General features: G+C 38.6%; 1 protein-coding gene across 4 annotated transcripts in view; it reads left to right on the top strand.

The window, feature by feature from the left end:
- The first annotated feature begins 352 nt into the window (after positions 1-352).
- Positions 353-15,448, top strand: part of LOC132398665 (putative ankyrin repeat protein RF_0381) — an 86,353-nt gene continuing 71,257 nt past the window's right edge. For 2 of the 4 annotated variants that reach the window (XM_059978402.1, XM_059978400.1), the window contains exons 1-3: positions 353-2,702; positions 2,798-2,847; positions 10,603-10,712. In XM_059978402.1, the coding sequence (XP_059834385.1) occupies positions 10,656-10,712 (57 nt within the window). In that variant the 5' untranslated portion in view covers positions 353-2,702; positions 2,798-2,847; positions 10,603-10,655. Of the gene's footprint in view, positions 2,703-2,797; positions 2,848-7,494; positions 7,621-10,602; positions 10,713-11,553; positions 11,691-15,448 lie in introns of those variants that run through there. The other 2 variants (XM_059978401.1, XM_059978403.1) reach the window with 2 other exon arrangements.

The raw sequence follows: 15,448 nt of genomic DNA, 5'->3' as shown, positions 1-15,448 counted from the left end.
GTTTTTCTTCTGTCATATATCTTTGGGATTCTTTTTCTAATTTTGTAATCTCTTTTTCCAATTGATCTGTTTCTACCATATATTCCTTCTTAATTTTAGAAGTATAACTTATCTGACCCCTCAAATATGCTTTCATCGCTTCCCATAATATAAAGATATCATCAACTGAATATGAGTTTGTATCCAAAAAAAATTGGATCTGTTTTTTCATAAAATCACAAAAATCTTGTTTTAATAAAATTGAATTAAATCTCCATCTATAAATCAATTCCTCCTTATCCATCGTTATCATTGTCATTATCAAACGGGAATGATCTGACAGTATTCTCGCTTTATATTCTACACTTTCCACTCTATCCTGAATATTCATTGATTATAGGGAAAAATCAATCCTTGACTAAGTTTTATGTCTACTTGAATAAAATGAATAATCTCTTTCTCTTGGATTAATTCTTCTCCATCTCTCAATCAAATTTAAGTCTTTCATCAATGATAAAGTTAGCTTTATTAATTTTGATTTTGTAATAGCCTTAGTTGACCTATCTAGAACTGGGTCTAAACAAAAGTTAAAATCTCCACCTATTAATATTTTATCTTGTGCATCGGCCAATTTCAAAAAAACTTCTTGTATGAATTTTGCATCATTTTCATTTGGTGCATAAATGTTCATAAGAGTCCATAATTCTGAAAAGATTTGACAATGTATAATCACGTATCTCTCCACAGAATCAATAAGTACATTTTGTATTTTAATTGGTAAGGTTTTATTAACCAAAATTGCAACTCCCCTCGACTTTGAATTAAATGAAGCTGCAATAACACTTCCAACCCAATCTCTCTTTAGTTTCTGATGTTCTGTCTCTGTTAAATGTGTTTCCTGCAAAAAAGTTATAGCTCCTTTCATTTTCTTAATATATGTTAAAACTCTTTTTCTTTTTACAGGTCCATTAAGTCCATTAACATTAAAACTTAAAAAATTGAGTAAATTAGTCATTCATAATACCTTGGGGAATCTCTTTAAAATCCTCCATGTTGCTATGTGTCTCCCCCCACACCCCAATCATCCAGGCAAAAAAAAGAAAAATAGAAGGAAAATAGATAGTAAAGAAAAAAATAACAAAATACACCCCCCACTAATGTTGTGAATGAATAGAAACACAACATTACCCCCCTCTGTTTTACAGGTCATGGCAATCGCCATGATTACACACGTGAATCCCACAGCAATTGATCAGAAGCTCCTCCAGCTCCCCCGTAACAAAAAAAAGATATAGATATAAGTGAAGAAGATCCCATATTGTTGAAGAACATCTTTATCAAAATGTCACCAGCTGGAGTACCTAGTGTTCTTATTCTATATACAAAGCTAGCAAGCATCCCGAAAGTGAATAGTGTGTGCCTCTCTAGTGATATTATTGCCACTCATACAAGTCTTTGCCTCCTCATTCACACCTCTCTGCCCAGCGTGTGTTTGGAGCTCTAATTAAGTAGTGAGTTCAAATCCAGTTTTTATGGAGCCACATGAAATCCTTCAGAGGATGTTGAGAGAAGTAGAAGAGGAGATAGCTGTGGTCCTGATAAACATATTTGCAGGTGAGTATCGGAAGATTCGAGGGTAGATAATGTTGTACTTTTATTTAAGAAGGTCAGCCAGGATACACCAGTTAACTACAAGCTGGAGAGTTTTTTGTTAGAGGGAGGGAAATCATTAGAGAAAATTCTCAGGGACAGAATTTATGGGCATTCATTGATTAGGGATAGTCAGCAAGGCAGTATGTGGTGGAAATCCAGCTTCATAATTCGCTTGAGCTTTTTGAGTAGGTAATTCTGCAGATTAATGAAGGTAGTGCAGTAGCCATTGTCTATATAAAATTTTGTAAGGCATTTGACAAGGTCCCACATGATAGGCTAGTCCAGAGGTTGGCACTAGTTCAAAATAGATTTCTTATCAAAGTATCTTCTCCTTTTTCAACCTTGAGGTCTGTCTCCTTACAGGCAGCCACAAAACAAAGGAATCCAATAATAACAAAAGAAGACTGTCAAACACCCAGTGTGCAGAGAGAGAGAGAGAGAGAGAGAGAGAGAGAGAATAAACAAATCGTGCAAACAATAAAAGCAAGCAAACGGCATTCAGAACTGAAGCTGACAACACCAGGTATCCCTGCAGCTGAACCAGAAGGCCGTTAGTTCAGGCCACAGCCTCAGCCCAGCACAGATTTTATAGGAAGTGGTTTGCACTTTCTATAAAATCTAAGATCTCATTCTCCTTATGTTTCTGAATGCACAGAAAATTTAAATTCAATCCTTTTCTCAGCCATTTTCCACTTATTATCCTCTAAATCCTTTAGCTTAGGAGAAACATTTGTTACACTGTTCATTCTCTTTGATGCTGCACATTGAGTTCATATCTTCTCGTTATCAGTTTGAACTGATGGAGGCAAAATAAGGTTGGAACCTCAAGACATCAACATGGGGTAAACTTAACATGACAGCTTTTACTTTAGAACTATTTTTATTACCTTTCAATCATTTCAAAAGGCTTTGATAAACATTTTGGCCCTGTGTAAAATTCTGTGAAAAGATAAATTTTTTACAATGGTTTATTTTCAATGTTTTTGTACTCAGTGTCTGTCCGAAAGCTTTTGAAACTTCCATTAACAGGAATTGTTGAGATTGACCCAAATACTTATCGAGAATATCATGTGAGTATTGTATTGAGCTAAATTCTGCAATTTACTGTTGCACGTTATTTCTGTTGTAGTTTGTTGACTTCAAGTTCTTTTTGTTTTGTTGGTAGTTATTTTTTGAGAGTAATACAAGAAATAGGAAGCTGAAGGTGAACACACGGTAAGTAATTTTAACAGGATTTTGTCTAACAACAGCATGGTAGTGCAGTGGATAGCACAATGCTTTACAGTATTAGCGACACGGGTTCAACTCCTGCATTGTCTGTAAGGAGTTTCTACGTTCTCTCCATGACAACATGGTTTTCACCTGGGTGCTCCAGTTTCCTCCCGCAGACCAAGGACATACTGGTTGATAGATCATTTGGTCATTGTAAATTGTCCCGTGATTAGACTGGGTTTTAATCGTGGGGGTGCCGGGTGGTGCGGTTCAAAGCTCCAGAAGGACCAATTCAGCACTGTGCATCAATCAATCAGTCATAGGTTTCCAATGACATCAATTACTAAGATTTTCACATTTATGGCTAGAATAAGAGATGCCTTTTAACTAATTCTAACTTTAATTAATTGAAGTATCTGTCCCTTCAATTTAAGCTGAAAGCTGTTCCAATTCCAAATGATAGAATCTTATGTTGCTTCTATTGCATGACTTGTATTGATGTGATTCTGAGGATAATCTATCTGAATATGATAGTAAATCATATACAATGAGAAATGTCTTAACAATTTTCCTCCATATTAGAAGTGTTCTTTCTCTTAGAAAACTAAAGGTCATCAACTTAAATGTGTTCATTGATGCTGGGTCAGGCATAAAGAAGCTGAATACTTTCTGCAACATTCTGTAATTTGTCATGACTTTATGACTTTCTGACTTTTCATTATGAACAAGTCCCTGAAGATGAATCTTGAATTGCAGGGTTTGGGATTGTTCTCCACTAACATTTTTTAAAAAGAGGAAATAATGTATGTGGCATTGCGTTAGCGGTTTCTCTGCTCTAAGGTGCGTGATGATACTTGTCGAGTGTGCTGCCACTGCTTTCAAAGGAAAGTAACTGAGTCAGAATTATCTGCGCAACATACTTTACTGAAAGCAATAAGCTCTTGTCTTTGTGACAATGCAGGTCACTGGGTGTATTTAAGGTGGAGATAGGCTCTAGATTAGTCTGGGCGTGAAATGTTATGTGTTGAAGGCAGAACCATCAGATTGTGAGGGAAATGGACCAACTATGATAAAGTGGTAGAGCAGTCTCAATGGGCCCAATGGCCTAATTCTGCTTTTATGTCTTATGCTCTTATGGGGTGGTACTATAATGTAATAAAAGTAATATCGTCCAGTTCTTAAAGATAGACTTTATGTTCCAGACTGATTCCTCTAAAAATGTCATAAATCCAAATAAATCATTGATTATTTTACTCATAATATTATACTGTAAACAGTTTGCATCAATAGACAATCATATATTTAATCAACCATAAATTCATTTAGCAAACACGAGGAAATCTGCAGATGCTGGAAATTCAAACAACAACACACACAAAATGCTGGTGGAACGCAGCAGGCCAGGCTGTCGACGTTTCAGGCCAAGACCCTTCGTCAGGACTGGTCTTGGCCCGAAAGCGAAGGGTCTCGGCCCAAAACGTCGACAGTGCTTCTCCTATAGATGCTGCCTGGCCTGATAAATTCATTTAATTGTGTTACCTCTTTCTTCACTAACCCCTTTAAGGAAAGCTGCACTTGACATCCCTGAAATATCCAGTCCAGACACTGTTAGTTCCAATGGATCTCCTATCCATGGAAACTTCCTCTGCATGTGGTCTTTTATCTTGTCTGCAGTTGTCCTTTACACATTATTTTCTTCATAATCATGAATACATTGTGTGGCATATTTGTCCATTTTCTTTCAACTGTTACTGTATACACAAACTATTCACATAACTCTAATCAACTATGACAATAGTTAGAGTTACACTTTGGTTTTGATGCTATGTATGATGAACTTAATCAGCACAATTCACCACAAGTTGCTTCCTAAGGGTGTCCATCTTTTTTGTCTCTGCTTCCAACCTGTCTAACACTGTGATTCCCAACCTTTTTTATGGCATGACCCCTCACCATTAACCTAGGAGGTCCATGGACCCCAAGATGGGGATCCCTGCTGTAGATACCAGATCCTTTCTCATTCCTGCTGTCCGTTGATCTCACAAAGTTACTTTCTTTGGCTTTCCCTTTGTCTGCAAGACTTTTCAACCCTGCCGTGACAATTTTCAGTCTTTCTAATGTAGCTCCCTGGTTAGGATTTCCACTGCTATGCTGTGAGGTAGTTTATATTAGTAGTTTTCTGTAAAAGCAATGCGCCTACTTGGCTTCAGCTAAGGTAAGTATCCATCTTGTCCAAATTAAGAATGTGAGTCAACCAATCAGGATTGTGGGATATGAGAGAAGGTTCTAGAGATCTGTGGGGAAGAGTTTCCTGAAGGACGGTAATTTGGTTTGGGGTCTTTTGGTGGGATCTGCAGAGCGGTGCAGAAGTGAAAATGCCACAGAACGCCATTGGAAGGAGAATCCCCTTTGCAAAGAGTGTTTTGGGCAGATAAATGGCTCCAAGGAAGAAGGGCCAAGACTTCTGAGAGAGCCAGTTCATTTGAGATGAATTTCAAGGGAAGTTCAGAATGTGGCGGGTCCTTTTACGCAGATCGTGAGTCCAGCACGTGAGCAAAGAAATACACCCCTGAGTAGTCCGGTATGAGCTCCAACGTTAGTGTGCACATTGGACTGGTTTAACTGTAATGGGCCCTTTTATTTTTCTTTTCTTTTTCTGAAACTGTTTGCTAGAGTTGAGATTTGGTAAATATACATTCTTTATAATTTTGTGCTGGTGTATGATCCGTCATTTCTGGGCAATCAATAACTGTGTATGAGCAGTATTTACACAGCATTCACTCAAATCGAGGTTCCTTTAATTGGAACATCCCGACATTCGTGTTTAGTTGAACACCAAATCATACTGAACTTAAACGTATATTGTTTATGAAAGGTGACCTTCTCACCGCTGAGTCATGTGGCTGATAGCAGAGCCGGCCTATGAGCCAAGTCTGTATATGAGCCCCGTGAGAGAGTTACACTTGCAACACTGTGTCTATACTTTACTGGGTTGAGTTATAACTTTATGCTCGCAAAGACACCCTTTAGTGGTTTGGAACTTCTAATACGTTGCAAGGAATCTTCTCAGAGATCATCACCTATGAGTTAAAATGCTTAACTCTCCTTTCATCTCAGCCAATTTGCTCCAGGTTAGCACACATCCTCTGAAATCACCTTAATGAGCACTAACATATAACACTGAAGATATCCTCAAGTCTCCACACAATTATTTTATGGACTAAGTGGGCCATGATGCCCCAAGGTTTGTTATTTTTACTGCTGAGAATTTTTATTAACCCCTCTGGTTCTTTTTGGAATTCTCATAGGCACATCTTGACACGTTCTAAATTAGTTTTCAGACACAGCATTCTTCTTCTCTCAAGCCCATCACCCCTGCTAGTGCATAGACCACTGACAGCAGCTGACCAGAGTCCTCAGTCGTGGGCCAAATGTTGATCAATCCCGTGGCTTCTGATTTCCTCCACATAACTTCATACATGTTCTAGGTGAAGATCCTATCTCTCCCAGGAATGACATCTTAGAAGCTTCTGTTGATGTTACTGTAGCTCTGGGTTATTATGGGGTGGGGCTGTTAGCCCCACACTCAATCCTTCTCTTTTTACAGCTCTTTTTACATTTGAGCCGCAGGGTTCCATACGACTAAAAAATGGCCGCAGATTATTTTTACAAGTCATTTTTATTTTGGTTAAAATGGAGTTTTCCCACTGTTGTTGGATTGATACTGTGTCTTGTAGTACTTGTTTTATATATGAAAATCTGTCAATATTTATAAATGTAAAATATTTATAAATTGTATTTTGAGCACTGCTCATATTTCACATTCAGTGACATGTGAGTGAAGAAGTTGAAATGCAAATTTTTGAGCAAAGGGTGGTGAGACGAAGATAGAAAAGTGTTTCACAATGTGAATACAGTTTGAGCAGAAATTATGCTCAAACCAGAAAGTCTACTTCATCGGAATTAGATTCAGAATCAGGTTTAATGTCACTGGCATATGATGTGACATTTGTTGTTTTGCGGCAGCAGTACATTGCAATGCATTGTAGTAAAAGCTGTAAATTACAATAAAAGTATATAGAAAATAAATAATTATTGGAAAAAGAATGTGTAATAATTACTGAGTAAGTGTTCATAGGTTCATTGCTAGGGGCCAATTTAACAGGATTAAACTGGATGACTTACTGCAGGAACACTGTAGTGTAACTAAATATTCGTTTTATCCAATTTGCATAAATATTTAACATTATCAAGGGGATGCTTGGGAATAGAAGAGCAGGCAGATTCTAGCCCAAGTCCAAAGTTGTCTTGTATTGCATTTAAAGCATATTGTGTCACACTCGGTGCACATTAACTAAATAAATTATTTTATTTATCTTTCTACCTCTAAAAAAGGTACAAAAATATATAAGAACACAATAGCTACAGATGAAAATTTTGCCTGTTAATGTGCGGATGGTGAATTAAGTGTATAATATCTGTGCACTGTCATATTATGAGAGATTTGAAGCTCACAATTTCTTAATTTAAAAAGAGTTGCATCCTTACTAAAATACTAAAGAACGTTATTACATGAACAGCTTTTTGTATGAAGTTTTCCCCGGAACTCCTGGTCATTGGCAAAGAATTTTTTTCCAATCTGTGAAAAATGGTGACTTGGAAATTGTGAAAAATATGATCAAGTTTTTCAAGGATAAAAGTCCTGACATTACCCATTCACAAGAACCAATCTCTGGCAATGGATCCCTGCATCTGGCATGTCTGAAGGGACATTTTGTAAGTATTAATATAATGTTTCCATTCTTCTGCATTTTATATTGTTGGAGTAATAGTTTCCAATTTATCTTGCCACCATTATATTTTAAATAATATTCTTGATAGACAATCTATTACAAAATGGAATCACACTGTAGATTCCTCCAATGTTTGAGTGCAATTGGTCAGTAGAAGATATATGATGTACTTTAAAGAGTCTGGAAATATTCTTTGTCAGATCTACAAGCAAAGGATTCTTTCATGTCATGGAAATATGAAGGTGCTAAAATTCAGACCCCACCCTAGCCATTTTTTCTTCCTGGTAATCCCCCATCCTTCTCCATCACCTTGTTCCCCTTTCTCTAAAGAGCTCACCAACAGTCCCGGTTCTACCTGAAGGGCAGATCCTGATGCACCATTGCGTGGCCTAGAATGTGTAGCAGGACTATGTAGTTCATGTATCTCATTTAAAATAAGGCCTAGAGTTAAAAACGAGTGTGCCTTAAGCCTATCCATCTCAATATGAGGACCACTCAATAGAGTATCGCAGCTAGCAGCGTACTTCCAAATTCTGGAGACTGGCAGTCCAGTCTGCTGAAACTCTTCTTATTTACTACATTTACTGTCCTGGGGAACCTTTGATTTATTTGTCTTGTACATACAACCTTCCTTCACAAGTCACAAGGGAATGCTGCAGCTCCATAAGACTCTGGTTAGACTATACTTGGAGTATTGCGCTCTGTTCTGGTCAGCTTATTATAGGAAGGAAGTAGAAGCTTTAGAGAGGGTACAGAGGATGCTGCTTGGTTTAGAGAACATGTCTTATAGGAGAGGTTGAGTTAGCTAGGGCTTTACTCTTAGGAGCAAAGGAAGAGGAAAAGTGACTTGATAAAGGTGTATATGATTATAAGAAGGATAGGTTCAGTGGACAAACAATGAGTTTTTCCCAGAGTGGCAAGGTGAATGGAGGAAAATTGATGGGAGATGACATGAGTAGGTTTTTTACATGAAGTACAGTAGTAAGTGTCTGAGATGCACTACTGGGGGTGGTGGTAGAAGCTGGTACCCTAGGGACATTTAAGGAACTCTTAGATAGGTACATGGATGTAAGAAAAATGGAGGGTTATATGCTGGTGGCGCAGTGACATCAGCGCTGGACACTGGAGCGAAGGTTCCCGATTTCGAACCCAGTCGGGCCGCTCCCGGGCACGCCTTCCATCCGTGCCGGGTCGAGTGTCGAGCTCGCAACTCGACCTCGTTAAAAAAAAAACAAAACTGCGCTGTGAGAAGGATGTGGGGGACCACTCACAGAATCGTTCCTCCAAGACAACCGCTTGATATTAAAAAAAAGTTGTCGCCGAGGCTCTGGCAGAGTATTGCACACACAAAAAAAAACAAGGGAAAGGTTAGATTGATATTGAAATAGGTTAAGACATCAACACAACATTATGGATTGAAGGGCTTGTACTCTTGTATGTTCAATTAAGAATCTGGTTTATAAACTTTATTAGTAACAAAATCAGATGAATCTTCAATCATATTTCATATAACATAGATAAAAGCAAATCAGGCCATTGAGATTACACTGGCTCACAGACCAACCCCATTCTTCCACTAACTTACCTATTTCACCTCCCGCCATTCACTTCTATATTTGGAGCCATTTACAAATGACTAATTATAATGTCTTCATGAAACACGGAGAAATCAAACTTCAATCTACCATTCACATCCAGATTTTGTAATGTTCTCAGTTTGAGGATGTACAGGAGCTTGAAGAACCACATTGAATGTTTCAGAAACATCTTCTTTCCTTCCAACATCATACTGTTGAATGATTCATGAACCCATGAACACTACCTAGCTGTCCCTTTTCTTTTGCACTATGTATTTTTGTCCTTTCACTGAACTGCTGCAGCAAAGCAAAAACTTTGGCAACATGTAAGTCAGTGATAATCAATATGATTCTGAATCTAATTACATTGGTAGTTCACAGTAAGACTGAGTGAAGAATATCTTCATTACGAGATAAACGAAGAGGTAGCAAACATTGATTAAAGTGTCTACAACAGCGAATACTGTTCACAGCAGAGATGCCAGTATTAACTCGATGTACAGTACCTGCTATGCATGGTGGGCATGTAACCAGTTTCCTTGGATGTTAACCCTATAAATTTTACGGGGCACTGAAATAGGAATTGACATCCTATTTAGTTCTTTGACTCACTGACAGAACTTATGAGCCTACCAGAAAGGGAAGATTCTTCGCTCTTAGAAACATGAACACCACCTGCTTTATAGGGAACAATAAATTTATAAGCTAGATATTTTTGACAAATATTTCTTTGGATGTATTGAGACATTTTTCTAAACCCAGTTGCTACTTGATAATTACATTTTAGTCACCTATGACAATACTATTAATTAAATGCATGTAAACGTTAAAATATATGTAAGTGCATGCTACAATTACCCATCTAGCATAATTAATTTTTTTTCTCCCCATAGTACACCCTCTTGTCATTAGGTAGCAGGTCCTTAGTGTTATAATGCTTTTGTTATTGTGAAATGGGCAGAATACTTGACTGTTTACTTCTATGACATTTTCTAGTTTAATATTCTAATTCTTTCCCTTCACTCTGTTGCAGTGGCTCTGAGCAAACTGGCCACTGGGGATCTGCTTGCTTTGACATTACGTAAAAGGGTTAGGGTTAGGGTTAGGCCATCAGATTACATGCATCATTAGTCCATAAGCATGATTCATTTATTTATTGTGACATAATAATTTTTATATATTGCACTCTACTGCTGCCATATATCAGTGATTATAAACCAGATTTTGATTCTGATTCACCAGCTATAAACAAATCTCAAAGAAAGAAAAATCAAAGTCAAAAACAATTTTTTTTTTATTTTGTATTAAAATGTTTTGAGGGATTCTGATTGTTTTTTCTTGACAGACTTCTTCAGTAGATTCATGTTTGTGTTATTGTTGGTTGACAGGAGGTAGCTCAGGAGTTGTTGCAGAATGTGTGTCTCTTGATGCAAGGAATGCCATGGGCTCCACTCCATTCTTCTGTGCAGTGGAGGATCAGCATCGTAAAATATGCCAGGTAGATTCATTTTATAACTGCAAAGTGATGCTTTTTCTAAAGAGCAGAAATAATGCTGCCTCTATTATAAATTCTAGTAACTGCTTTTATTGATCTTTTCTGTGAAAGAAGTGATCTATTTGACCAGCCCTGGTCACAAGCTTCAGATTTATATGCTCCCTATATAAAAATACATTTTAAAAGTGATTTATTATTCCAAACATCACTAATTACGATTTCAGAAATCATCCCGTGCATTATTTTCTTAATGAGGTGTACATTTGGAGATATGGGAATTATTGCAGGACTTTTAAAGAAATGGATTAATATTGTGCCCAAGATTGTGAACTGCAAGGTTAAAAACATTTCTAGAGAGAATAATACTCAAAGGATATTGATCTGCACAATGTGAGATTGAAATGTACTGTGGTTTGCTTAAAATGGGACTTTGGTTTACATAATAAAAAAAAACCCTTACATTGTAATTAAGTTACTGAATATAGGCTGAAAATAAACCTAAGGAGAGTTTCTGAGATAATACAATATAAAACGTAATTAAGAAAAATCATATATGTTACGAAGTCATTCTGGTCACGTCCACCATGTTTTGCGAAGAATCAAGGAATCTAATTTCATGCAAGTATATTGACACTTGGAAAACAAATCGCTTGGAAGCACATAATGAAATAAAAATATACACAAGTCCTGAACTTAATTCCTGAGTTTACTTCTTTGCTCCTAGGTGTAATGGCACCTGCACCTGGACTTCGGAGCATGAGGTCCTGGGTTCAAATCCAACTGGCTCCTTGCACGAGTTCCTTCTGCGCTGGGTTGAGCATTGAGCTAACAACTCTGCCTCATAAAACATCAATGCACCAACCGAGGCACGGGAGGGAGCTTTACCTTTACCCTTTACCTTTCTTGGTGAATACGATGTAGCTTCTCTATTCCTGATTGACCTTGAGAAGCTGCTGCTTTTGAACTGCTGCAGTCCAGCAGGTAAACATTTAGTCAAGAAATTCTCTGTGCATTTAGTCAAGAGATCCACAATTCTGACCTGTAATAAAACACAAGCTGCTTTGTGTTCTATGGCCTTCTTTAATGTTGTTGAAAATGCATTTTAATGCAGCATATCCAGTAACACATATGGTATGACTTATGCCATGAAGACTGTTGAATACCGGTTAGCACAACGCATTGCAGTATCTGTGACTGTGACTGTATCTGTTCAATTCCTGCCGCTGTCCGTAAGGTGTTTGTTCTCTGCATGACACTGTGTGTTTCCGCCGGGTGCTCCAGTTTCCTCTCACAGTCCAGCGACGTACCCGTTGGTAGATTATTTAGTCACTGTAAATTGTCCTGTGACTAGGCTGGGATTAAATTGGGGGATTGCTGTCTGCCGCAGCTCAAAGGACTGGAAGGGCCTATTCCGTACTGTATCTCAATAAATATAAATATTCAATCTCTGACTTTGTCACAATGGAACAGCAACAAATGAGGAATTCAACAAGTCAGGTAGCATCTGTAAACAATCGACATTTCAGACTGAGGCCCTTCATCAGGACTGGAAAGGAAGGTGGGAGAAGCCAGAATAAAAAGGAGTGAGGAGGGGAAGGTGTGCAAGCTGGCAGGTGATAGGGGAAACCAGGTGAGGGATCTTTACACAATGGGGCTTCTTTAGTTTACAGCCAATGGCATCCACACTGGATGTTTATGTGAGATGAAGAGATTGTAATACCATTCAATGTTAAACTGGATGACTTTAGATACTTGTTTAGGAGATGATAAATGACAGCTATGTGGTGCAGATGCGATTTGTGACTTAATGGCATATGTCTTGCTGCACATTAACATACACGAGGAAATCTGCAGATGCTGGAAATTCAAACAACACACACAAAATGCTGGTAGAACACAGCAGGCTAGGCAGCATCTACAGGGAGAAGCGCTGTCGATGTTTCGGGCCGAGACCCTTCATCAGGACCTCTGATGGTCTCTGAAGGGGCTCGGCCCGAAACGTCGACATCGCTTCTCCCTATAGATGCTGCCTGGCCTGCTGTGTCCTACCAGCATTTTGTGTGTGTTGTTGCACATGAACATGGCTACTTTATATTCTGCAGAAACTGAATACCATTGAATCTTTACTGAGATCTGCATTTTCTGACTTTATGAAGGAAGGAAGGAAGGAAGGTAATTGATGAATTGGACGAAAATAGCTGGTCCCAGGACACCTTATTGAAAAACTCCTGCAGGAATGTCTTGGGGAATGAAATGGCTGCCATTCAACAATCATAGCAGTCTTCCTTCCAACTAGATTCAGCTCAAAGTTCAAGAAGTTCAAAGGGCATATATGTCACCATATATAACTCTGAGATTCATCTTTTTCTGCAGGCATGCTTAAAGTTAATTCAAAGTAAATGATCAAAGTACATATATGTCACCATATCTATAGCAAATCTATCAAATAGAAACTTAAACAGGATCAGTGAAAGATCAGACAGAGTGCAGAAGACAACAAACTGTGACCATGCAAATATAAATAAATAGCAATGAATATTGAAAACATGAGATAATGAGGTAAAGAGTCCTTAAAGTGAGATAATTGATTATGGTAGTATCTCAATGGATGAGTAAGTGAATGTAGTTATCCCCTTTTGTTCAAGGGCCTGATGGTTGAGGGGTAGTAACTGTTCTTGAACCTGGTGGTGTGAGTCTTGAGGCTATTACACCTTTCAATAAGTGGTGCTTCAATGGACATAGAAACATAGAAAATAGGTGCAGGAGTAGGCCATTCGGCCCTTCAAGCCTGCACCACCATTCAGTATGATCATGGCTGATCATCCAACTCAGAACCCTGTACCTGCTCTCTCTCCATACCCCCTGATCCCTTTAGCCACCATATCTAACTTCCTCTTAAATATAGCCAATGAACCGGCCTCAACTGTTTCCTGTGGCAGAGAATTCCACAGATTCACCACCCTCTGTGTGAAGAAGTTTTTCCTCATCTCGGTCCTAAAAAGTTTCCCCTTTAACCTTAAACTGTGACCCCTCGTTCTGGACTTCCCCAACATCAGAAACAATCTTCCTGCATCTAGCCTGTCCAATCCCTTTAGAACGTTATACGTTTCAATAAGATCCCCCCTCAATCTTCTAAATTCCAGTGAGTATAAGCCTAGATGATCCAGTCTTTCTTCATATGAAAGTCCTGCCATCCCAGGAATCAATCTGGTGAACCTTCTCTGTACTCGCTCTATGGCAAGAATGTCTTTCTTCAGATTAGGGGACCAAAACTGCACACAATATTCTACGTGCGATCTCACCAAGGCCTTGTACAACTGCAGTAGAGCCTCCCTGCTCCTGTACTCAAATCCTTTTGTTATGAATGCCAACATACCATTTGCCTTTTTCACTGCCTGCTGTACCTGCATGCCCACCTTCAATGACTGGTGTACAATGACACCCAGGTCTCGTTGTATCTCCCCTTTTCCTAATCGGCCACCATTCAGATAATAATCTGTTTTCCTGTTCTTCCAACCAAAGTTGATAACCTTACATTTATCCACATTAAATTGCATCTGCCATGAATTTGCCCACTCACCTAACCTGTCCAAGTCACCCTGCATCCTCTTAGCATCCTCCTCACAGCTAACACTGCCGCCCAGCTTCGTGTCATCCGCAAACTTGGAGATGCTACATTTAATTCCTTCATCTAAAACATTAATATATATTGTAAACAACTGGGGTCCCAGCACTGAGCCTTGTGGTACCCCACTAGTCACTGCCTGCCATTCTGAAAAGGTCCCGTTTACTCCCACTCTTTGCTTCTTGTCTGCCAAACAATTCTCTATCCACATCAATACCATACCCCCAATACCGTGTGCTTTAAGTTTGCACACTAATCTCCCGTGTGGGACCTTGTCAAAAGCCTTTTGAAAATCTAAATATACCACATCCACTGGCTCTCCCCTATCCACTCTACTAGTTACATCTTTAAAAAATTCTATAAGATTCATCAGACATGATTTTCCTTTCACAAATCCATGCTGACTTTGTTCGATGATTTCACCTCTTTCCAAATGTGCTGTTATCACATCTTTGATAACCAACTCTAGCATTTTCCCCACCACCGACAGTTGATGACATTTTTTCTCACTTTGATAACAATTAGATTTGTCTTGCTTTCTGTGGACAATGCAGGAGCAATGTTTTTTCATCCCTTCTCACCCTTAAAGAAGTTCAGCTTTGCAATTGGAACCTTTAACCAAGCAACTTAATTCAGTTCGAATGTTATATCAGGTACAAATACTCTTTCATGCCACTGTGGTACTTTTAAACTATTCCACTCACAGATTCCCATCTTGTGTGAATGAGTGTTTCTGGGTAAGATCACTCCCCAGACTGTCAGTCTGAGCCAAACACACTTTCTTTTATTCAACTGTATGTTTGGCTCCTTCCTGCATCTGCAGTTCTGATATTCGTATCTCTTGCTCTTGTTCAGCCACATGATTGATCACCTAATCCAAGTTCTCCTTTCTGACCAGCCACCTGTTCCATGATTTGTTATTGTTATTTGGCCGAGAAGGCCTTAGACGCTCGGCACATCTGAACGATTTGTCTATGCTGCACATGTCGGTTTAACAGTCCACTGATCCCTTGTCCTATTATCTTCAGCTGCTTGCTCTACCCTGGAAGAGTTTCAACTGTTCAGATATTTGGAAGTTTGAATGATAATACATCATTATTTTCTTTACTTTCTA

The sequence above is a fragment of the Hypanus sabinus genome, chromosome 8, assembly GCF_030144855.1.
Source record: "Hypanus sabinus isolate sHypSab1 chromosome 8, sHypSab1.hap1, whole genome shotgun sequence".
Lineage (NCBI taxonomy): Eukaryota > Metazoa > Chordata > Chondrichthyes > Myliobatiformes > Dasyatidae > Hypanus > Hypanus sabinus.
The sequence above is the reverse complement of the archived record's forward strand: the minus strand, read 5'-3'. Positions and strand labels throughout refer to the sequence as shown.